The sequence below is a fragment of the Dermatophagoides pteronyssinus genome, unplaced genomic scaffold (assembly GCF_027571235.1).
Source record: "Dermatophagoides pteronyssinus isolate colony J.1.1.1.1 unplaced genomic scaffold, Derpt_VIB-CSIC_2022.12 sq0006, whole genome shotgun sequence".
NCBI classification, from domain to species: Eukaryota; Metazoa; Arthropoda; class Arachnida; order Sarcoptiformes; family Pyroglyphidae; genus Dermatophagoides; species Dermatophagoides pteronyssinus.
In genome coordinates, this window is record NW_027461530.1 from 2595343 (window position 1) to 2617970 (window position 22628).

Below are 22628 nucleotides of genomic sequence, written 5' to 3' on the forward strand. Positions count from 1 at the left end.
CACCAAAGTCATTGTATTTGTGTTTAACGCGCATCAGGTGGTAGTAGTGGTTCATATGAATAAATGAATCGGATTTTTTTTCTTGATCCCCGGAATATATTGTATCAAGAATTCAGACTACTACTATTCGATAAGATACTGCCACTACTACCTTCTATTATCTGGCTCCAATCTATTTTTTTTTTTTGGTAGTGGTAGTATCATCATCATCATCAACCCAATATATATTTGGAATGGGGATGTGTGTGATGTATGTATGTGTGTGAGGAATCTTGAATGAAAAATAGCAAAAACTTTTTTGGACCCCAAAAATCCACTTTAATTGTATTAAGTTTTTTGCTTTTAGTTTGTTTTGGTTGATTTGTGAATCTAAATAAAATAAAATAATAATAAATTCAGCTCTCATCACTTTTTTTGGGTTTGTTTTTCTGGTTGAGTTTGCTGCTGTTTGATTCAAATCAATCAATCAAATTGATCAATCAAGAAAATTATTGAATGTGATCATCACATCAGAGCATCATCTTGAAAGAAAGAAAAAATTGTCTTGTTGGCCGTATAATAAGATTACGAACCGGGCTACCAAAAAAAAAAAAATTCCCAGGATTTTTTCTCAACAACAACCAAGCTTTAACCCCAAAAGAGCTAATTGTTAAATAATTTTTTTTCTAAATTAATTTAATCAAATCAAATCAAATCGATCGATGATGATCTCAACAACAACAACCGCAACAGCAATCAATCAAACATTTCTATTTTCAAAATTACCAACAAAACAATCAAAATTTACCAAATTTTAATCACCATAACATTCATTTTTTTTGATTGATTTTTTTCTGTTGTTGTTTTGTTTTTTACACGTGGTTTTTTCGACCAATCAATCATTATCATCTAATTTAACACAAACATCTCCCTGATTATCATCATCACCAGCATCATAATCATTTTAATTAAATGGATAATAATAGTCTAAATAATAGCAATAATATCGATATAAAACAAAATAATATAACGAATACTTCGAATAATAATAATAATAGTAACAATAATAATAATGAAGATAGTAAAAAACAGGGAACAAGGTAAGATTTGTAAATTTTTTTTTTTTTTAATTTACAAAATTTTTTAAAACTAATTATCATCATGTTATCTATGTGTTTATACAGGGTGTTTAAAAAAAGTTCACCAAATGGAAAGATTACCGTTTATCTTGGTAAAAGAGATTTTGTTGATCATTTAAATCATATCGATCCTATTGGTAAATATTGGAAATTTATTTTGTTAAAATTTTTCTGTAATTTTTTTGTAATTTTATATCAACTATTTATTAGATGGTGTTGTATTAATCGATCCGGATTATATAAAAGAACGTAAAGTATATGGCCATGTATTGGCTGCATTTCGTTATGGTCGTGAAGATTTAGATGTATTAGGTTTAACATTTCGTAAAGATTTATTTCTTTCGGCTGAACAATTATATCCACCAAAAATTACAAATACAACAAATACTAATGTTACCACCATCACCACCACCACTAATAATAATAATAATAATGATAATAATCAAATACAATCGGCTACGGCAACAACATCGAGATCATTAACAAGGTTACAAGAAAGATTGATTAAAAAATTAGGTTCAAATGCATATCCATTCTTTTTTGAGGTTTGTTTGTGTTAAATGGATGTATTTTGGTGTTAAATTAATTTGAATTATTTCGTTCGTTTAAAAAAAATAGCTTCCTCCACATTGTCCAGCATCGGTTACATTACAACCGGCACCAGGTGATACTGGTAAACCATGTGGTGTTGATTATGAATTAAAAGCATATGTTGCCGATTCTGTTAATGATAAACCACATAAACGTAATTCCGTTCGGTTAGCTATCAGAAAAATTGTTTATGCACCAAGTAAACAAGGTGATCAACCTTGTATTGAAATAAGTAAAGATTTTGTTATGTCACCAAATAAATTACATTTGGAAGCATCATTAGATAAAGAGGTTTGGTTCAATGGATGTTTTTCTTTTTAAATAAATCTATTCTAACGAATTTTCTTCAAAATTTTCTTCTTTTTTTTCACATTTTTTCAATCATTAAAAACCTATAAAAAAATTTAGCTATATCATCATGGTGAAGATATTGTTGTTAATGTTCATATAGCTAATAATTCAAATCGTACTGTTAAAAAAATTAAAGTATCTGTTAGACAATTTGCTGATATATGCCTTTTCTCCACTGCTCAATATAAATGTACGGTGGCTGAAATTGAAAGCGAGTATGTGTTTTTTCTCGTTGATTTGATTATCAAATTTGGAAATCTAATTCGTTTCTTTTTCTTTTCTTTTTTTCTTTGATTTTTGTCATTTGAATAGAGATGGTTGCCCAATCGGCCCAGGTTTTACATTATCCAAAGTTTATAATCTAAAACCATTATTATCGGAAAATAAAGATAAACGTGGTTTAGCATTAGATGGCCAATTAAAACATGAAGATACTAATCTAGCATCATCAACAATGTATGTTTTTTTTTTGTATCGATTTTCGATTGAAAACTTATATTTTTTTCTTTCTTTCATTTTTCTTTCATTGAAAATATAAAATTTCAAAATTTTTTTTTCTTAGTATAATTGATCCAACACAGAAAGAAAATCTTGGTATAATTGTACGATATAAAGTAAAAGTAAAACTTTTATTAGGACCATTAGGTGGTGATGTTGTTGCTGAATTACCATTCATATTGATGCATCCAAAACCAAATGATGAATCATCAATGATAATGACAACAACAACAACAACAACAGGAACCACCACAGCAGCGACAAACGCAGCAACCAAAACATCTGATATTTTAAAAAATGATGGTAAAAAAATTGGTGAAGATAACAACAGCAGCAGCGGCAATACGAATAATGGACATTTAATTCAATTAGAGTATGTTCTTTTTTCAAGAGAAAAACCCCCCCAAAGAATTTCCTAATTTAATTTAACCCCGGCAAGCGACTAATCTAATTTTATTCTCATTATCTTTAATTTTAAATAACAGGGAAGATGATGAAGATAATGATGATATAATATTTGAAGATTTTGCACGATTACGTTTAAAAGGCAATACTTGAAAATCTGGAAAACAAAAAATTAAATCACCACACACTCACCACAAATCATCATCCCATTCATTTGGATTTCACCTTTTTTCATTCATTCAATTTTCTTCGTTCCAAAAACAAAGAAAATTTGAATAATTTCTCTTTTTCCCCGCTATTTTCACACTTGTGTGTTGTTTGTTTGTGTTCGTGTTTGGTTTGTGTCTGTTTTCTCTCTCTCTCTCTCTGTGTAAATATATCTTTCCCTCTTTCGTTTTTATTATCGGATGAAAAACTAAAATATCCAAAGGAAAATAATAATTTCAAACAAAAAGACCAATAAAAAGCCAATGATATTAAAAATCTGCATTTTTTCAACATATGATTATTAGTCTGTCTGTTTTCATTTTTCCAATTTTCTTTCCCTGTCTGTTTTTTTTTCTCCCCCCGGAATTTTCCTCAAAGATTCTACCAAAATGTGAAATTTATTTCTCTGTCTATTTATGAAATGAAAATGAATTTTGTTTTTTTCTTTTTTTTGTATACAAAAAAAATAAAAGATTTTTTTCAAAATTTAAATTTTTTTTTTTAAATCATTTCACCGATTGTCACCTCGGTGACCGATGTTGGTTGAAATAGTTTGGTTGATTGATTGATGATCACGTGATTTCAATGTGAATTTTTTTTTTGATTTTCAAATTTTTTTAAATTCTCGAAAAATGTTATTCAATACAAAACCAATTCTTGTGAATAAAGCTGAATCTGAATTCACTAGGCCAGGACGTTCATTCGGTAATTGTTTACGTGGTTGTCAATGGGCACCTGATGGATCATGTATATGTACAAATAGTGATGATCATTGTATTCGAATTTTTAATTTACCGGAAAAATTTCTGCATGATAATAATCTGGATATTATGGATGATACCAAAGAACCAGAAGAATTGGTTAGTATCCAATAATAATAATGATAATTTTCAAAAGCAAATCCCAAATGAAAAAAAACCCCACAAAATGATGATTGAAAGGCGAATTTGATTAATTGAATCTTGATTGTCGAAATACCGAAAAGATTCAAATAGGTATTTTCGACAATAAAAAAAACCGATTCAATTATGAGAATTTTTACATTTTTCACTGATTGTCAATCAAACACATAACCAAACAAAATCAATGATGAAAAAGGCAACTAATTGAATTTTGTTTTTGTTTTTTTTTTCATTTTTACTCAAGCATTCAGTACTTGAACTAAAAGAATCACAAATAATTTATGATTATTGTTGGTATCCTTATATGAATTCATTAGATTATTCTACTTGTTTGTAAGTTTTGTCTATTTATTTATTTCTGTTTACACTGAAAATGTTTCTGTTAATTGAATTTACTTTTGTCTTCTTTCCTTTATTCAATGTTTGTCGTTCTTCGGAAAATTCTAGCTTACTTTGTTGTAGTCGTGATGTACCGATACATTTATGGGATGCATATACGGGCCGTATATTTTCATCATTTTTAGCCGAAAATAATGTCAATGAATTAGTATCGGCACGTTCGATTCGTTTTATGGAATGTGGTAGAAAAATTCTGGCTGGTTATGAAAAATTTCTTTGCATATTTGATCTATCAAGACCGGGTAAATATGCCGATTATTTATGTAAGTATTTCTTAACATTCGAATGAAATATATTTACATAATAATGTTACTAATCAAAACAATTGAAAACAAAGATGACATTCCAAAAGGAATTATTTCATGTTTATCAACATGTAATAATGATAATCAATTATTTGCAACCGGATCATTTAATCGTTTAATTGGTTTATATGATTCCAAAACAATGGAAAATATTGCAACCATAAAAGGACATTATGGTGGTATAACACATTTACATTTATCATCCGATAATATTAGACTTTATAGTGGTGCTCGAAAGGTATTTACAATGACAAAAACGACAGCGACAACAACAAATTTCTTCATTCGTTTCTCTAATTAATTAAAAAGGATAATGAAATACTTTGCTGGGATCTACGTAATTATGGTGAAATTCTGCATATTATTCAACGAAATTGTCCAACAAATCAACGTATCTATTTTGATTTAAATGGACCAAATGATGAAAATATTTTAGCTACTGGTGATAATCAAATGGTTCGATTTTATAATTTGAAATTCAACGAACAACAACAACAACCGACAATGGATGATAAAATATTGAAATCATTTAATGAATTTCATTCACATAATAATCGTGTTAATGGTATTAGGTAAATGAATGAATGTTTCTGTTAACTATATAACTAACTAATTTTTGTTTTTTTTGTTTTGTTTTGTTTTTCATTTAGTTTTCATCCATCATTACCATTATTGGCAACAACATCCGGTGAAAGATGTTTAATCGATTTCAAAAATAATGATGATAATGACGATGATGATGATATCATTTATGATTATAAAAAAATCTATACACAAGATAATAATATGAAATTTTGGTGGTTCAAAGATGAAGATCATCATTCAATCAATCAAGATGATCAACCTCGAACTGATGATGATGATGATGATGATGATAATGTTAAAATAGAACAAAAATAACATGTTTATTTTGTTTGTGAATAAATAGAATGATGATTTTGGTGGTTTGTTTGTGTTGATATAGTCGGAAATTATAAAATTCCTTTTCTGTTTTTTTTTTTTTTTGTAAATAAACTTTGTTATTAAAATATATAAAAAAACGATTAACATTTATAAACAAGCAAAAAATATTTTCATTTTTTTTTATTTTGACACAGAATATTTCTGTCGGATATTGATAATGATGATGATGATCATATAACAGAAAGGAAATTTATTCGAACGTTTGAAAGTGAGCAAAAAAAAAAAAAAAAAAGATTCGATTATTTTCTGGTTTTTCTATTGAGCAACAACAACAACAACAAATTCAGGATATTGAATGATATCCCCCACGCTCCCTCCCCCCTATCAAAAAATTTATTGGTTTATCATCATCATCATCATGAATTTATCCAGGAAAATTTATCGATTCTTCGATATGGATAAATTATATTGATCATCATCATCATTCGAATAAAGATTAATAGTTTGTTTACCATACCGAATATTTCATCACCATAACCATCATCGTTGATCAATATTTATCCAGAAAAGCAAAAAAAGCAAAGAAAAATTTAATTATTTTTCATCATCATACCACCATACCACCACCGCCAAAGATCAATTGAAAAATTTATTATCATCATCATCATTTGCTGCTTGTAAAATATCATCCAAGGACATTTTGGAGGGGGGTATGTGCTATTAGATTCTATCAATTCGAATTGATTCCCCCTAAAGAAAAAAATCGAATTATATCTCATCCACCCACCCAATAAACGCATACGCATATCATCATATATAGCAGTGTGTTTTTGGTTTGGATCAAGAACTAATCTGATCTGATCTGATCATCATTTCAATTTGATCATGAAAAAAAATAAGTAATATTTCATAACAAATTTACAATATGTTCTGTGTGTGTGTGTTTGGTTGATTGATTGAAAATGATGTGAAAAGAAAAATACCATAAATGTTTGAATCTTCTTCTGTTTATTATCATCATCATCATCATTATGATTAAAATTTGAAACATTTCCTCCCCCCGTGTGTTTCGATTACATCATCATCATCAGTGTACCATTCATTCATCATCATCATCAATTTATTATTATCAATGTCGATGATCAATAAATATTTTTTTTATCGATTAATTGGTGATAAAATTATCATGATGATCATGATCATAATGATGATAATGATGATGATGATGTGGACAACAATTGTATCGTCGACAAAATTGATTAATAATCAACAACAACAACAGCAACAACCAGTTTATAATGTTCTAGTATTAATGGTTGAAAAAAGTCAAACAAATCGTTTTGATTTGGTACATATTGGACCGGCAATCGACATTGCACAGAAAGTTTGTTCGTTAAAATCCATTAAATTATAGAAAAAAAAATGAAAAATCAATTTCGTTCAAACTGAATGTTTTTTTTTTCCATTTTCTTTTTCTTTAAACAACTTAGAAATGTCAATCAAAATATAAAATCTATCTAAATCTTACCAAAGGTTCGATTTTTGATTTTGTTCGGTTTTTGAAAAACACTTACCGTTTTTTTCTGTTTTTCCTTCTTCCACCTTATCACAGAAACCTATCCAAATCAATGTAATGAAACGGCTGCACTGGGAAAAGCATATGACATTATAACCAGACAGAAAATTGTTGCATTAATTGGTCCAGCATGTAGTGATGATGTTCAGGTTGTTGGTCGTTTAGCTGCACATTTAGGTATACCATTATTAACCGGCTTGGGTGATGTTATCAATGATGACCGTTCAGCATATAATACATTAATCCGAACATCATATGATTTACGTGATAAAGCACGTGCCATCTTGGCATTTATGGCACATCATAATTGGTATCATTTTGGTCTGATTTACCGTTATCAAGATATTTATTATTCAACATTAGCTGAAGAACTGTTGCAACGTAATCATAATGAATATAAAAATTTTCGCTGTACATGTAAAGAATCATATAATCGTGATCATAATAAAACAATATTAACAAATTTACGTTTAATTATGGATCGTATGCGTTCTTGTGCACGAAGTATGTATTTTTTTTTAATATTGAAATTTTTTCTTTAAAATTTTAAATTTTTTAAATTGAAATTTAGTCATTGTTATAATTGGTGGTGAAAAAGAAGTACGTAATATGATGTTGATTGCATATTCAATGAATATGACAAATGGTGATTATGCATTCATTTATACGGAATTGATTGAAAAAGAAGCTATCGGTAATACATCATGGGCCGGTGGTAATGGTAAGTTTTTTGTGAGTTTTTTCTAATGAAATTTTTTAATGAAATTTTTTTCCCAAACTGAAAAGAATCGAAAGAAATCAAAGAAAAACTTAAATATGCATATCAATCACTGTTAATATTAAGTCTTAATCAACCACCCGGTGAACATTATAAAAATTTTAGTGATCAAGTTAAATATTTATCATTAAAAGAATATAATTATAAATATAATGAACAAATGGTTAATTATTTTACAGCATCATTTCATGATTCAGTTTTATTATTATGTAAATCATTACGTGAAAATCAACCAAAATTTTTTCATTATCATTCAACAAAAACATCTATTAAAGATATACGTAAAATGATATTGAAATCAATGAAAAATGTTACATTTTCCGGTATTTCGGGTAATGTTACTATTGATTTGGATGGTGATCGTATTGCTGATTATGCATTATTGGATCAAACCGATCCGGAAACTGGATTATTTGAAGTTGCATTAAGATATTATGGTGCAACACAAACATATGAAACAATTAAACAAATTCATTGGCCAAATGGTCTTGTACCGAAAGATATTCCTAAATGTGGTTTTGATGGTGCTATTTGTAAACGTTTGTTATTTTCAAATGAAAATTAGCCTTGAAAAATTAATAATTTTTTAAACAAATCATCCCTATATACAGGAATAACATTTCTTGGCATAACAATCGTTACAATTGTTACGGTTTTATTTCTATCAATTTTACTTGTTGTATTCATTTTGAGGTAAAAAATCTTTTTGTTGATTTTTTTGATTTTGATTGTTTTTTTTTCTTCCTTAAAAAGAAAAATTAAATATAAATTTGCATTGGCCAATATGTCATGGAAAATACGTTGGGATGAAATTGAACAAATAAATTTGGAACGTTCAAATTATGATTTTGATCATAAAGAAGATATTGGTGAATCAGATTCGATTAAAATTGTAATGGATTCGGTTGTCACTGGAATGTATAAGGTTTGTGTGGAGAAAAAACTAAGAAGAACAAATTTTTTTGAACAAGTTTTTCAAAATTAGGGAAATCAAGTTGTCATCAAAAAATTACGTACAACAAAATTTGATTTATCCAAAGAAATGTTGATTGAAGTGAAAATTGTAAGTTTTACTTTTGATTCTCCCAATCGATTGATTTACTGATTTTCTCCGATTTTTTTCTATTAGATGCGTGAAATATCACATGATAATTTAACAAGATTTTTCGGTATATGTACAGAAAATTGTCTGGCAATAGTTACGGAATATTGTTCAAAAGGTTCATTACGTGGATTATTAGCCAATTCATCATTGAATTTAGATTGGATATTTCGTTGTTCAATTATTAATGATATTATTTCTGGTATGACACATCTACATAATTCTGAACATTGTTATCATGGCCGATTACATTCGAATAATTGTCTTATTGATTCACGTTTTTGTGTAAAAATATCGGATTTTGGCCTACGACAATTAAAAAATGATAATGATTTAGGATTGATTTATTCATGTCAATCAATTGATAATTTAACGGATAATTTACATTTAAAATTATCAAGAAAATGTCAACAGAATTGTTTAAAAGAAGAACATAATGAAAATCTATTGTATTATGCACCAGAATTTTTTCAACCATGTAAATGTAAAAAAAATCATCTTGATTCATATTGTTTACAAACCAATTCCGGTAGTCAAAAAGGTGATTCATATAGTTTTGGTATTATTCTGCAGGAAATCATTCTGAGAAAAGAACCATTTTATCCACATCAAAAACATATGCATCTTTCAGGTAAGAGATGAATTTATTTCATTTGGGGAACTTTTAAAATCAATTCTATTCTTCTTCTCCCCCGATACAGAAATCATTAAACGATCTAAATTTGAAAATTTACGTCCATCGGTACCGATCGATGCATGTGTACCGGAATTATATTCATTAATGGTTAGTTGTTGGACAACGAATCCCGAAGATCGGCCAGATTTTTATCAAATAAAATGTGAAATGAAAAATCTAATGAAAACATTAAATATCAATAATAATTTATCAATCAATTCAACATTGACGGAAAATCTGTTAATACGTATGGAACAATATGCAATCGATTTGGAAATGATTGTCCGACAACGAACTAATCAATTGGCCGAAGAGAAAAAGAAAACCGAAGAACTTTTATATCAAATTTTGCCAAAGTTTGTCAAATTTTTCAAATTCAAATCATTTTGTTAATTTTGAAAAAAATTTCTAACCCTTTGTGTAGACCTGTTGCCGATCAACTAAAACGTGGCAAAATGTTTGAACCAAATTTTTTCGATTCAGTAACAATATTTTTCAGTGATATTGTTGGTTTTACACATCTTAGTTCGAATTCAACACCGATGCAAGTTGTTGATTTTCTAAATGATCTTTATACATTTTTCGATTCAATCATATCCGATTATGATGTTTATAAAGTTGAAACAATTGGTGATTCTTATATGGTTGTATCAGGTCTGCCAGAAAAGAATGGTATCGAACATGCACGACAAATTTGTCGTATGGCATTAAAAATCCTTGAAATGATGCCAAGTTTTGTTATTAAACATCGACCGGAAGAAAAATTAAAACTTCGTATCGGTATTAATACTGGTAGTTGTTGTGCTGGTTGTGTTGGTTAGTTAGTTTTTTTGTTTTGTTTTATATGATTTCCATTTTATTAATTTCTTATTTTTTCAATTGAAAAACAAGGAAATATTCGACCAAGATTTTGTCTATTTGGTGATGCTGTCAATACGGCATCACGTATGGAAAGTAATGGTGAACGTAAGTAATTTTTGATCTTTCATTTTCCATATAACAAAGTTTAATTTGTTCCATTTTCTCTTTGTTTTTGGAAAAAAAACATCAGCCCTAAAAATTCATGTTAGTTCATCAACCAAATCAGTGTTGGAATTATTTGGTACATTTATATTGGAACCACGTGGTGAAATATTTATCAAAGGAAAAGGAAAAATGTTGACCTATTGGCTGTTGGGTGAAAAATGAATGAAATTTTTTTTTTTTTGAATTTTTTGAAACTGATTTTTCATTAATTTTTTTTTTGCTTTTTATTTATTTAAAAAATAAAAAATAAAAATTTATCATTTAAATAACAACAACAGCAGCGTAAAAATCGAATCGTTACGAATCATCATTCCAGATATTTTTTGATTCTCGTAATGTTTTTTCTTTTTTTTCTGTGAAAAGAAAGTTGGAAAAAAGTTTAATTTTAGTCATAATTTCAGTTACAAATATTACCTTTAGCTAAACGTAATTTTTCACGTTCAGCTTCTCGTTGTTTTGGATCAATTATTTGATTTGATTTTAAACCTAGCGCACCAATTACTAAACGTTTGGCAGTTATGGCTGATGTTTCGGGTCGTAATTTCCGTGTTACATCGCTATCTGATTGATTTTTTGATTGCGATTAATTGATTGAATGAGATGTAAAGAAACGTGCAAAACAAACCTTTAATTTTTTTAGCTTTTTGTTTTGATTCATTAGTTGCCTGGCCAATTGGACGAACTTTCATAATTGGAAACATTCGATTCATTGCTTCGGTTGCTTGTATATTTGATTGAAATGTAACCAATGCATGTGTATCATCGACCCAATCGATTTCGAAATTTTTAAAATTACTAAAAAAATTAAGATTAAAAAAAACATTTAGAAAACATCATTTTGGATTCAAAAAATTTTACTTGAACGATAAACAAGCGGTTATATCTTTTGTTTTGAGATCCGGTGATATATCATAGATTTCTAGAATGTGTGAGCAATCTGTTGCCGATGATGATATCGATGATGGTGGTGGTTGTGCGGGAGAATTATCCAAATTTTTATCAATAAATTTAGAATAATTTGCCGTAGATTTTTGTACATTTTCCAATCGAATATTGATTGTTTCAAATTGTGTATTTAAATCATTAATTATATCACCATTATCATCATATAAATTATCCCAAGATAAATCATCATTATCATCATTATCTTCTTGTTGCATTTTACGATTATGATTGGAAAATTCAACGGGATTGAAAATTTTTTTTCGACTTTTTGGCGGTTGATAAAGTTGCTTATCTGGATGTCGAGGTTTTTTTCGATTTTCTCTTAATTTTTCAGGTAAATTTGTTATGATTAAAAGTGAATCATTTTGATTTTTTTGATTTTCAAAAAATGATTTCAAATAAATTATTGGTCGTCTTTTTTTATCCGAACCAATCGATAATGTGGATAATTTATCACCGAAAATTTGTGGTACAACTTCATGAATTAGAAAACGAAATTTTGGTGGTAAAGGAGGCAAGATAAAAATAAATTTTTGGCTTTATCAAAAATCAAAATCCAAAATCAATGAAAATGAAAAATAGAAAAAATAGAGAACATTTTTTTTTCTTTTCAAAATGTATAGATTCATTTAAAACAAAAACAAAAAAAAACCTACCTTTTTGGATAAGATTGAGCAAAAAATGACTCAATATCCTTGGTTAATAATTGAATAAAATCATCATCAAATTGGCTTGGTGACCAAGAACGAATTCTTATTCGATCCAGATTTATTTTGATTTAAATTTCAATTGTTTCAATTGTGATTAGAAATGTAGATGGAGGTAATCGGAAGGGAATTTTTGTTGTGTACCATTTAGAAAAATAAAACTTTTTTTAAAAAACGAAAATCGAAAAAGATGTTTTTTTGGATTTACATTAAAAAAAATTCCTATTGCGACATGATTGAGTCGATTTAGGTCGATTTGGTCATTTTATAGTGATTTTTTTTTGTTCGATTTTTTAACCGGCTTTTGAAATTGAAAATTTATTTTTTCAAAAAAAAAAATCCTGATTTTGAAAATAAATCCCCGAGAAAAATGTATGATACTGAATCAAAACCATCCAAAGTTCGTATTGAAACAAGGTAATTTTTTACTTTCTTTTATTCATTGAAAATTCATTGACTGGGTTATGTTTTTTTATTCTTCTTTTAGTCTTGGTACTTTTGATGTTGAACTATATTGGAACGAGGCACCGAAAACATGTAGAAATTTTGCCGAATTAAGTCGTCGTGGTTATTATGATGGAACGAAATTTCATCGTATCATTCCGGATTTTATTGTACAAGGTGGTGATCCAACAGCAACTGGACGTGGTGGCGAAAGTATTTATGGTTCAACATTTGAAGATGAAATTGTTCCATCGCTAAAACATACTGGTGCTGGAATACTGAGTATGGCCAATGCTGGACCAAACACGAATGGTAGTCAATTTTTTATTACATTAGCACCGGCACAACATCTGGATGGTAAACATACTATTTTTGGTCGTGTTTACAATAATCTTGATATTGTACAAAAATTGGGTCGTATTCCAACCGATAAAAATGATCGTCCAACACAAAATGTACAGATTAAAAAAGCCAATATAATCAACGATGATTGATCAATGATTGATTTTGTTTGTTTTATTCTATTTTCAATCATTATAACCAAAACATCAAACACACACACGCACACACACTTCATTTCTTATCATTATCATCATCATCATCATCAACTTTGAATTGTTGTATAAGATCAAAATCTTACCCAAAAATAAATTTTTGGATCTGTTTTTCTTGTCATCCAAGACACCAAAATTGTACTTCAAATTGTCTTTGATTTGATAAGATTAATTTTTTTTTATCAAATGAGTTTAGCTGGTGGGTTTTGGTTGTCGTTGTTGTTGTTGTTGTTTATGTTTGCATCGTAAAAGAAAGAAAATCAAAGAATGGAAAAAGCATTTCAACAACAACCAAGCACGTGGTAATACCATGCCTTGTAATTATTCAAATGATGATCATCTTGATGATGATGATGATGATGAAGATTTTAATGGCCAACAACCAACAACAACATCGATCAATCGATTATATTATTCATTATCATTATTGTATAATAGCCAACAACAACAACAAGAATTTCAATCCGAAAATGTACGTTTTTTTCCTCCATTAATTTTCTAAATTTTTCTATAAAATTCTGGTTTTATTTTCTTGTCCTTGATAATGAACTCACCCCGATTTTTTTTTAAAGTTTCAACCAAACCAAAAAAAAAAAAGTTTATTCGATTTTCATAGTTTTCTGTTATCGTTTTTCTATTTTTCTGTTTTTGTTTCTTTCTGCATCATGATCCACACAAAAGTTTTATCATCACATTGATTCGAATTGCATTTGAAGTTTGATGATGATGATTTTTAATTTCTTTTTGATTTTGATTTTGTTTTGGTTATGGTTATAGAAAAAAAATCTATCTTGTTCCGATAATCAACAATTTCAGAACGATATTTGTGTATGATATGTCTTTGTCGATATGATTTGTGCGACAATTTCGAATGTTTTTTTTTCGGGCTGCGGTTTAATCATCATCCAATCGATTGATTGATTAAATTTCTCTTTTTTTTCTATTCAAATGATAATCGATGACCAAAAAAACAAAAAATCGATGATAATGATAAACTTGATACCAAGAAAAAATATTAGTATCAGAAAGAGAGAGAGAGAGAGAAAGAAAAATCTTTCTTAGAAAAAAATAATAATAATTCTAAATCTCCATATGAAAAATTGCTATTCTAAATTTCAGTATTTTTTTTTGTCATCATCATTTTTTTCTATTGTACATTTGTCATTCATTCATTCATTCAACAAGCTTAACAGAATTTTGGTTTTTTGTTTTCCTGTTGTTGATTGAAAAAAAATGAATTTCCAATTGAAACCAAAAATTTAGCCCGGTTCTAACTAAATCAATCAATTTTTTTTTGTGCTCATTTTCTGTGTTCGTGAAATTTTTTGCTGTTCGAATTTCTTCTTCATTTTTTATCATCTGGCTATTTTCATCCGATCATTTTATCCGAAACCTGATGATATTTATTGTACCCGATCTTATCTTGATAAATCATAAGGGTGATATGGTACGGTTGATTGATGGTTGATTGAAAAATTTACCCCGATGTTAATTCAATTTGATTAATTTCATTTTTTCTGATTTCATTTATAGATGAAAAAGATATTCGGCTATAATACCTGGCAATGGCTTTATTTTTTAATTGCATCAACACAATTAATAATAATATTTATACTTACATTATTCAATCTGAAACAATTGATCGATAGTAATGAATTAATGTCATCATCATTTGTTGTTAATGCAACCATTCTAATCATATGTGGTAATTATTATTCATGATTGAAGATTTTCAACTTAAAATTTCAACTAATTAACGTCGTTTTCATTCTTTTCAACCCATAAAGTAATTTCAATTTCATTTTTAGCATGTGGTATTTTTGGTTTCAAACAAAATGAAATTTGTCTATTTCTTTTGGCAATGTCATTATGTTGTTTTTATATTGCAATTGAATTTGCCTTTACTGTTCAATATGATTCTACACTTAAATTGGTTCGTTTTGTTAGATTTTTAACAAAATTTTCAAAAAAAAAAAAATTATTGTTTTTCCCTTATTGATTAATAGGCTCGTCTTTGTATTGCATTATCATTAACATCGATATTATTAATATCATCAAAAACTGTTGCAATTTATTCGGAAGAATATTCAATAATTGGTGTATCACCAACATTACTTTCGATGTATAAATTGCAATGTTTTTTTCTTGTTTTATTAAAATTTGATTTTCTTTGTGCGGTAAGTTTTTAAATATTTTCAAATTTTTTTTTTTCAAACTTTACCTTTTGCTCATCTTCATCCATTTATTCACCAGGTTTCATTTGCATTGTTCAATATTGGTGTACCACGTGATGAACCTAGCTGGCAATTTATTGCCATGTCTATTTTTATTCTTATTTCAACTATTCATTGGATTATTGGCCGTTATGCTGTATGGTTTTTTTGAAGAAAATCTTTAATTTTTTAAATAATTCTTATTATCATTTCACCCTTATAGGTAATCAAAGAAATTCAATCCTGTTTACTTTTGTTTATAACAATTTCAACATTATCATTATTATGGATTCCATTACAGGTAAATTTTGTTTATTTTTTTCTTTTGTCAGGTTTTTTTTCAAACCTGGATTCTATTCGCCACAATGGCGATAATCCAGTAATGAAAAAAAATACAGATTTTTTAATTTGATTTTCATGATGTGACAATGAACAAACTTTTTTTCCCTTCTCGCAAAACACACTCATCACTTGAAGACAAAAACCTTCGCTAAAACATTAATATAATTTTTATTTTAGTTTTACATAATGATGGCTATTAAACCTTGACTAAAAAAAGTTAAAAAGAAAATATTTTTAAAGAAAAATGCATTTGTTAATTATCATTCAAAAAACATTGATCAATGATGTTTTTTTTTAATTCAAGAAAGCTAGGGAAATATTCAAAGATTCAAACAAACAAACAAAATACTTCAAACAACAATCAACAATCAACGATGAAAACTTGATTAAACAAATCACCAATCGTTATCTAATAACAAAAAAAAAAATGTTGATGTAATTCAAGTAAAGTTCATTGATCAATCTCATCAATCAAACAAGAACAAACAAACAAGCAAAATATTTTACCTTCATCATTCTTATATAACATTTTTTCAGGAAAAAAAGAAAATGCAAACAAAAATGAAATTAAGACATTGATAATGATTAGATGATAATTTCATTCAAATTTTACAAATTAGCTTCGAGATTTGATCAAGGTTTATCGAAGGTTAATTTTTTTTATTCAAAGAAAAAACATGTCATAACATTATTATTATTATTATTATAAAATGCGAAATTCATTTTACAAATTTTTTTTACAAATTTTTAATTTATTTTTTTTATCTTTTATAAATAGCTAGTTACATTGGAAACTTGTTTCCGTTTTGATCATTGTTCCAATTCAATATTATTATTATCATATGGTTCATTAGTATCGGCATTTATATTGATTATTGTTCGTATATGGATGTTTATGCAATTATTAAAAGTTTATAAAAATTTTGGTTATGGATTAGCTGATTCAGGTAAATAAAATTTTCTTTTTAATTTAAATTTAAAATTTCATGTTTTTTAAACTTGTTTCAAAACGAAATTTACATTTTCCTTAGCCCTTTCGTTCCTTATTTTTTTTCTTTCTTTTTTCAAATCAATCAATCTTTTTAACATTGATTGATTTGATTTGAATTTTGTTTTGTTATTATGTTTTGTTTGAATTTTATTATGTTTGTTGTTCATCACACTTATTTACATTTCTCTCTTCTTGTTTTCTCCCTTTTAAAAATTCCAACAGCATTTATTGGCCTCGTATCCGAAACGACAAGATTATTGATGCGATCTTCGACCTATAGGCAATCGATCGATTGTTTGTAGTATCGATGAAGAAGAAGAAAAATTCTATAGAAGTGTAAATTCAATCCTTTTTTTTCAATCGTTGTTTTATTGATGATTGATTGGATTCGGCTTGTGGATATATATCATATGATCTACTTAATCTTTTTTTCTGTTGTTGTTGCTTTTGTTTGACAAAGACGAATGTTTTGTTTTGGTGTGTGAAAAATCTACAATCGATTTAATCGAAAAAATCATCAAAAACAACAAAACAACAACAACAATAATAATAATCAAAACGACAGGATGTTTGCTGACAAATTTTTTTTTTTAAATCGTTGTATTTAGGAATTTTGATGAATTTTATGAATTTTTCGTTGATTAATTTAATTAATTAAAATTTTAATTTGAAAAATTTGTAAATTTTTTTTTTTGTAATTTTGATTTTGATCGATACGACATGTGTGTATAGCAAGGTTACTCATTTATACAAAGTTAAATTCACAAATACAATGACAATGGATTCGAACATTCCAAAATCGTTCACGATTCCATGATAATCATGAGATTTTTTGTGTTTCTGTTTCTGTTGTTGATTATCATCATCGTTTGTCCATGAATTTGTTTTCATGGACAATTTTTTTTCCTTACTTTGCCCGGAAGATTAAATTAAAATTTTCATTTTTACATCATTGTTATTTTATCATTAAATAACAATTATTATTATTATATAATTTGTTTATTTGTCCACTGTTTTTTTTTGGGGGGAACCTTCGTCGAAAAAACAACGTACAAACGCGAGATGTCCAACAGCAATGTCCAACAGCAATGTCCAATGTTCAATGTCAACAATGAAAATAAAATTATTCATCATCAATATTATCCATCAATAATCATTTTCATTTATGAAACTATTTACAAAACCTTATTACGTCAAAAGTAACAGTCAGGAAAAGGTTTTTCCCTTATCAACGGTTTTTTTTTTTGGATGTGAAAAGTAAATTTCTCTTTTCTTTTCCACACTTTTCTCTCATTCAAAATTCGAATATATTGGAAATTTTGGATCGATGGACTTTACAGCAAAAAAACAAATCGCCATTTAAATCATCAGTTTCTTCCTTCCTTCCGTTTTTCTTTTTTGAGACACAAAACAAAATGTTTTTTCTTTCTCTCACAATTAAATTCTCTATTAATATTTTTGTCATTGTTTTTGGCAATCATGGTATGTATTGATGATCATGACACAGATGAAACAAACATCTCACCATCATCATCATCAACAACGGTGAAAAACAAAAAAGATTTTGTTTAAACTTAACATCATCATCATCATCATTGTTGATGTTGCTGGAACAACAAAAAAAAAAGTGAGATTTTTCAACAGCAAAAAAAAAAATATTTGGTACTTACGTATTAGACGCAAGGCGAAAGTTCTAAAACAACTTAAATGCATTATATATTTTTTTTTAAATCAAATATTTTTATCAGCAGTTAGGTTTTCCTACCCGGAAAACCTAACTGTCCTTACCTAAACTAACCTGCCTAGATTAAGTTTGATTAATTAAAAACCAAAGAATGTTCATCTGCCCTATTCTTTCTTTATATAAGTAGCAAGTTAGCAAAGAAGTGTTGTGCGAGCAACACTTCTATGCTAACTTGAATGGCCTTGCTTCTAATACGTAAGTACCAAATATTTTTAGATTTTCAGTTTTTCCTGAAAAATTGTGAAAAAAAAACAATTTTTTCGAAACGAAACAAAAATTTCATTTCAAAATCTTTATTCGAAACGATAACAATCGATTATATCGATTTCGAAAAAAAAATTTTCGTTCGAAAAAAAACCCCCGAAAAAACGATGGCTTGCCATCATCATCATCATCAACAACATTATCATCGACATTACCATTATCGTCATCATTTTTTAATTATTTTATCAATTATAATAATTTTTGTAAATTTTTGCCATTGGTATGTTTATTGTTTTTTTGAAAAATTCTTATGATTTTAATTTCGCTTTTTATTTTTTTCAAGTTTATTATTTCGTGATAATGTAAAATTTCGTCATCCACAAATCAACAATAATAATGATGTTGATAATAATGATGATAAATGTTCGAAATTAATACAAAAAATTAATGATACACATTTGAATCGTGCATTCATCGAAGCATTATCCATTCATAATCGTATTAGTGATTTGGAACAGGATTTAGATCGTAAACATTTGGATACAATCAATACAACAACCATTACATCATTAGCACGTCATATAATACCTGCTAAACATCAACATGAAATTCTTGAACTGCATCATGAACAACGTCCATATGAAGAAGCGTCGAAAATTATTGCCAAAAAGTTTGTTTTTAGAACTGAAATTTTTTTATTCTAAACTTTTTAATTCTTTCCTAAAACTGTAGTTTTTCATTAAGTTTGGAAAAAATTCGTGATCTAAGCCATATATCAGCCACCAATCTAACAATCGATCATCAACATTATCGTTCAAAACGACAAACATGTAAACCACCGATATTCTGTAATCGTAATCGTTTTCGTACAGCCGATGGTAGCTGTAATAATTTACGTAATCCACGTTGGGGAAAATCATTTGAATGTGTTATTCGTTTATTGGATCCTGATTATTCTGATGGTTTGTTTGATTTTTTTGATGATGAATGAACCATTTGAATCAATCTTTTTTTTTGTTTTGTTTGCCATAAAGGTATTTCAAAACCACGTTTATCTGCATCAGGTAATCCATTACCGAATGCAAGAATGTTATCCGGTAGAATACATCCACAAGAAGATGCACAAGGAAATTTTACACATATGCTGATGCAATATGGACAATTTTTAGATCATGATATTTCATTATCACCGGTTAATCGTTTGAATCGTGTTGGTATTAATTGCTGTCCACGACCAACACATCCAGAATGTTTCCCGATTGAAGTTTTTCCAAACGATAGTGTATTTGGACGTGAAAATAAACGTTGTTTAAATTTTGTACGATCAACATCATGTTTAACATGTCGTTTTGGACCACGTTTACAATTGAATAAATTAACATCGTTTATTGATGCATCAAATATCTATGGCAATACAATGGAAGAGACAAGAAATTTACGTTTGTTTAATAGAGGTAATTGTTTTTTTGTCTGTTAAATTTCAATTTGTTTGAATCTAATTCTCATATAATGAATTAGGAATGTTAGTATTCGATACTGATCGTCGTGATAATATGATTTTACCACAAAGTAATGATGTACTTAATGATCAATGTTCAGAACCATCGAAAAGATCTATTTGTTTTCGTGCTGGTGATAATACACGTGTCAATCAACATCCTGGTTTATTAGTTTTACATACTATTTGGGTATGATGATGATGATGATGATTGGAATTTTTGTTTTTAAAATAAATTTTTTCATCATCCAAATATAGCTTCGTCAACATAATCGTATTGCAAATATGTTGATTGAATTGAATCCAAATTGGAATGATGAAAGAATATTTCAAGAAACTAGGTAATTAATTTGAAATGTGATTTGAAGACATTTAAAAATTTCAAATATTACTTTTACTTTGAATTACAGACGTATTATTGGTGCACAAATGCAAATGATTACCTATAATGAATTTTTACCAATTGTTTTGGGACAGAATGCAATGTCTTTTTATAAATTAACTGTACTTCGAAATGGTTTTACTACATATGATTCGAATGTAAATCCATCGATAATCAGTGAATTTTCAACCGCTGCATTTCGTTTTGGTCATAGTTTAATAAATGGAAAATTTACAATGATTGGTGCCGATAGTCGAAGATCAACATTCAATTTGAAAGATAATTTTTTTTCACCATCACGATTACGTAATGGTGAATTAGATCAGATTGTACGTGGTTTAGTAGGAAAAAGTGCACAACGATTTGATCCATTTTGTCATTCAGATTTACGTAATAATTTATATAAATCAAAAAATGAATTAAGCGGTTCTGATTTACCTGCAATGAATATACAACGTGGACGTGATCATGGTATACCTGGCTATGTACATTATCTACAATTATGTTTCGAAGATGTATGTTTTTTTTATGTCTTATGTCTTGTCCACCTATGTTAATTAATTTTTGTTTCCATTATTAATAGAAAATTACAACATTCGAACAATTAGATCAATATATGCCAAAAGAACAACGTCAAAGATTTCAACAACATTATGATTCGGTTGAAGATATTGATCTATTTTCTGGTGGTGTTTCTGAATTACCATTAATCGATGCTGTTGTTGGACCAACATTTGCCTGTATAATTGGTGTACAATTTAATCATCTAAAATATGGTGATCGTTATTATTTTGAACATGATAATCAAGATGGATCATTTACAAAAGGTATTTTTTTCAAAAAAAAAAATTTTTTTATTTATTTTTCAAATTTTGTTTTGTTTTCTCAAACAAAGAACAATTACAATCAATAAGACAAACATTATTTTCGAAAATAATTTGCGAAAATGGTGATGATTTTCAACGAATTCATCGTAAAGTTTTCTTACTCAATAATGAAAGGTAAGTGTTTGTATGTGTGTGTGTATGATTGAAGTATGATTGATTGATAAAGTGAAAAGTGAACTTTGTTTGTGCAACTTTTTTTTGCCATCTTTTTCAATTTTTTTTTGTCGGATCAACAAAATGATGATGATGATTCGAGTGATGAAAGGATGATGATGATATGGATAAATATTTGCTTTTTGAAGCATGTTTTATTTGTCATTTTGCTTATTTAGCGTATTTCGAAATTTTTTTTCATCATTAATAATCATTATCATTTTTATTTTTCATTTATCCATCTTTTTTCTTCTTCAGCAAACCTGATCTAAAAGTAACATCATGTGAAGATATACCGGACATTGATCTGTTACCATGGAAAGAATAATAATTGTTGATCACGATAATGACGATTTGATTTAATTAAATGTGATGTGCTGATTGTTTCAAATTTTTGTTTCGACTACTTCTTCATCGACTTCGATTTTTTTTCCATGGAATTGGATTAGAAAAAAAATATGATTGACCTGATGGCTAAATTGATTAATTATCAGCAATATCAATATTTATAGTGTTTACACTTTAACATTTTTTTTTCTTTCTCTTAATTTAATTATATTTTGTACTCATTTTGTTAGTTTTGGTTTGGTTTCACAAAAAAATGACCAAACCAAAAAAAAAAACATTATGGATTTAATTTATAAGATATTTTTTTTTATGTTTTCAAAAACAAAATAAATTATCAGAAGAAAAATAAAAATAATTAAATTTATTGATGATGATTGAG

At 27.7% G+C, this 22628-nt stretch overlaps 7 protein-coding genes across 9 annotated transcripts; 6 read left to right on the forward strand and 1 right to left on the reverse strand.

The window, feature by feature from the left end:
- The first annotated feature begins 237 nt into the window (after positions 1-237).
- Positions 238-3465, forward strand: krz (beta-arrestin protein kurtz). The gene is made up of 8 exons (XM_027348238.2): positions 238-1079; positions 1164-1255; positions 1329-1663; positions 1737-2000; positions 2118-2275; positions 2373-2516; positions 2623-2931; positions 3044-3465. The coding sequence occupies exons 1-8, from the start codon at positions 952-954 to the stop codon at positions 3114-3116; spliced, it is 1503 nt and encodes a 500-aa protein (XP_027204039.2). The 5' UTR covers positions 238-951; the 3' UTR covers positions 3117-3465.
- Positions 3466-3699: 234 nt separating this feature from the next.
- WDR79 (Telomerase Cajal body protein 1 homolog) lies at positions 3700-5764 on the forward strand. Its single transcript, XM_027348241.2, has 6 exons — positions 3700-4030; positions 4317-4405; positions 4520-4734; positions 4809-5014; positions 5086-5348; positions 5427-5764. Exons 1-6 carry the CDS (start codon positions 3803-3805, stop codon positions 5674-5676), a joined length of 1251 nt encoding a protein of 416 aa, XP_027204042.2. The 5' UTR covers positions 3700-3802; the 3' UTR covers positions 5677-5764.
- A 59-nt stretch (positions 5765-5823) lies between these two features.
- Positions 5824-11049, forward strand: LOC113797782 (atrial natriuretic peptide receptor 1-like). The gene is made up of 13 exons (XM_027348218.2): positions 5824-7063; positions 7170-7212; positions 7292-7759; positions 7827-7976; positions 8042-8572; positions 8645-8726; positions 8787-8958; positions 9019-9096; positions 9163-9766; positions 9837-10167; positions 10236-10627; positions 10703-10777; positions 10863-11049. The coding sequence occupies exons 1-13, from the start codon at positions 6812-6814 to the stop codon at positions 10997-10999; spliced, it is 3315 nt and encodes a 1104-aa protein (XP_027204019.2). The 5' UTR covers positions 5824-6811; the 3' UTR covers positions 11000-11049.
- Positions 11050-11103: 54 nt separating this feature from the next.
- LOC113797818 (coiled-coil domain-containing protein R3HCC1L) lies at positions 11104-12698 on the reverse strand. 2 transcript variants are annotated; one of them, XM_075820211.1, is made up of 5 exons: positions 12439-12698; positions 11696-12257; positions 11463-11632; positions 11252-11398; positions 11104-11190 (listed from the first exon to the last, which is right to left on the reverse strand). In XM_075820211.1, exons 2-5 carry the CDS (start codon positions 11995-11997, stop codon positions 11135-11137), a joined length of 675 nt encoding a protein of 224 aa, XP_075676326.1. In that variant the 5' UTR covers positions 11998-12257; positions 12439-12698; the 3' UTR covers positions 11104-11134. The 2 variants fall into 2 exon arrangements, with proteins under 2 accessions (XP_075676326.1, XP_027204061.2); XM_027348260.2 differs by having other exon boundaries at positions 11696-12319.
- Positions 12699-12745: 47 nt separating this feature from the next.
- Positions 12746-13635, forward strand: Cypl (peptidyl-prolyl cis-trans isomerase-like 1 Cypl). Its single transcript, XM_075820215.1, has 2 exons — positions 12746-12906; positions 12977-13635. Exons 1-2 carry the CDS (start codon positions 12860-12862, stop codon positions 13425-13427), a joined length of 498 nt encoding a protein of 165 aa, XP_075676330.1. The 5' UTR covers positions 12746-12859; the 3' UTR covers positions 13428-13635.
- A 16-nt stretch (positions 13636-13651) lies between these two features.
- Positions 13652-17716, forward strand: LOC113797783 (uncharacterized). 2 transcript variants are annotated; one of them, XM_075820208.1, is made up of 8 exons: positions 13652-13959; positions 15021-15192; positions 15275-15420; positions 15494-15664; positions 15741-15857; positions 15924-16001; positions 16821-16989; positions 17256-17716. In XM_075820208.1, exons 1-8 carry the CDS (start codon positions 13798-13800, stop codon positions 17333-17335), a joined length of 1095 nt encoding a protein of 364 aa, XP_075676323.1. In that variant the 5' UTR covers positions 13652-13797; the 3' UTR covers positions 17336-17716. The 2 variants fall into 2 exon arrangements, with proteins under 2 accessions (XP_075676323.1, XP_075676324.1); XM_075820209.1 differs by lacking the exon at positions 13652-13959 and adding an exon at positions 14389-14934.
- Positions 17717-18833: 1117 nt separating this feature from the next.
- LOC113797781 (salivary peroxidase/catechol oxidase-like) lies at positions 18834-22467 on the forward strand. The gene is made up of 10 exons (XM_075820165.1): positions 18834-19261; positions 19325-19651; positions 19714-19943; positions 20016-20435; positions 20500-20669; positions 20738-20820; positions 20890-21376; positions 21445-21688; positions 21757-21862; positions 22160-22467. Exons 1-10 carry the CDS (start codon positions 18954-18956, stop codon positions 22227-22229), a joined length of 2445 nt encoding a protein of 814 aa, XP_075676280.1. The 5' UTR covers positions 18834-18953; the 3' UTR covers positions 22230-22467.
- Positions 22468-22628: the final 161 nt, after the last annotated feature.

Bases quoted from the DNA above. Each gene is read 5' to 3' on its own strand.
- LOC113797782 (XM_027348218.2), top strand. From the start codon at position 6,812: ATGTCGATGATCAATAAATATTTTTTTTATCGATTAATTGGTGATAAA. The intron at 10,168-10,235 runs GTTTGTCAAATT...CCCTTTGTGTAG, and splicing joins TTATATCAAATTTTGCCAAA to ACCTGTTGCCGATCAACTAA. The intron at 10,628-10,702 runs GTTAGTTAGTTT...TTGAAAAACAAG, and splicing joins TTGTTGTGCTGGTTGTGTTG to GAAATATTCGACCAAGATTT.
- Cypl (XM_075820215.1), top strand. From the start codon at position 12,860: ATGTATGATACTGAATCAAAACCATCCAAAGTTCGTATTGAAACAAG. The intron at 12,907-12,976 runs GTAATTTTTTAC...TTCTTCTTTTAG, and splicing joins AAAGTTCGTATTGAAACAAG to TCTTGGTACTTTTGATGTTG.
- WDR79 (XM_027348241.2), top strand. From the start codon at position 3,803: ATGTTATTCAATACAAAACCAATTCTTGTGAATAAAGCTGAATCTGAA. The intron at 4,406-4,519 runs GTAAGTTTTGTC...GGAAAATTCTAG, and splicing joins TTAGATTATTCTACTTGTTT to CTTACTTTGTTGTAGTCGTG. The intron at 5,015-5,085 runs GTATTTACAATG...TTAATTAAAAAG, and splicing joins TTTATAGTGGTGCTCGAAAG to GATAATGAAATACTTTGCTG.
- LOC113797818 (XM_075820211.1), bottom strand. From the start codon at position 11,997: ATGCAACAAGAAGATAATGATGATAATGATGATTTATCTTGGGATAAT. The intron at 11,633-11,695 runs GTAAAATTTTTT...TAATTTTTTTAG, and splicing joins ACCGCTTGTTTATCGTTCAA to TAATTTTAAAAATTTCGAAA. The intron at 11,191-11,251 runs GTAATATTTGTA...TTCTTTTCACAG, and splicing joins AAAATTACGTTTAGCTAAAG to AAAAAAAAGAAAAAACATTA.
- krz (XM_027348238.2), top strand. From the start codon at position 952: ATGGATAATAATAGTCTAAATAATAGCAATAATATCGATATAAAACAA. The intron at 1,664-1,736 runs GTTTGTTTGTGT...TAAAAAAAATAG, and splicing joins CATATCCATTCTTTTTTGAG to CTTCCTCCACATTGTCCAGC. The intron at 2,001-2,117 runs GTTTGGTTCAAT...AAAAAAATTTAG, and splicing joins AAGCATCATTAGATAAAGAG to CTATATCATCATGGTGAAGA.
- LOC113797781 (XM_075820165.1), top strand. From the start codon at position 18,954: ATGGCCTTGCTTCTAATACGTAAGTACCAAATATTTTTAGATTTTCAG. The intron at 21,377-21,444 runs GTATGTTTTTTT...CATTATTAATAG, and splicing joins TACAATTATGTTTCGAAGAT to AAAATTACAACATTCGAACA. The intron at 21,863-22,159 runs GTAAGTGTTTGT...TTTCTTCTTCAG, and splicing joins TTCTTACTCAATAATGAAAG to CAAACCTGATCTAAAAGTAA.
- LOC113797783 (XM_075820208.1), top strand. From the start codon at position 13,798: ATGCCTTGTAATTATTCAAATGATGATCATCTTGATGATGATGATGAT. The intron at 13,960-15,020 runs GTACGTTTTTTT...TTTCATTTATAG, and splicing joins AAGAATTTCAATCCGAAAAT to ATGAAAAAGATATTCGGCTA. The intron at 15,193-15,274 runs GTAATTATTATT...CAACCCATAAAG, and splicing joins AACCATTCTAATCATATGTG to TAATTTCAATTTCATTTTTA.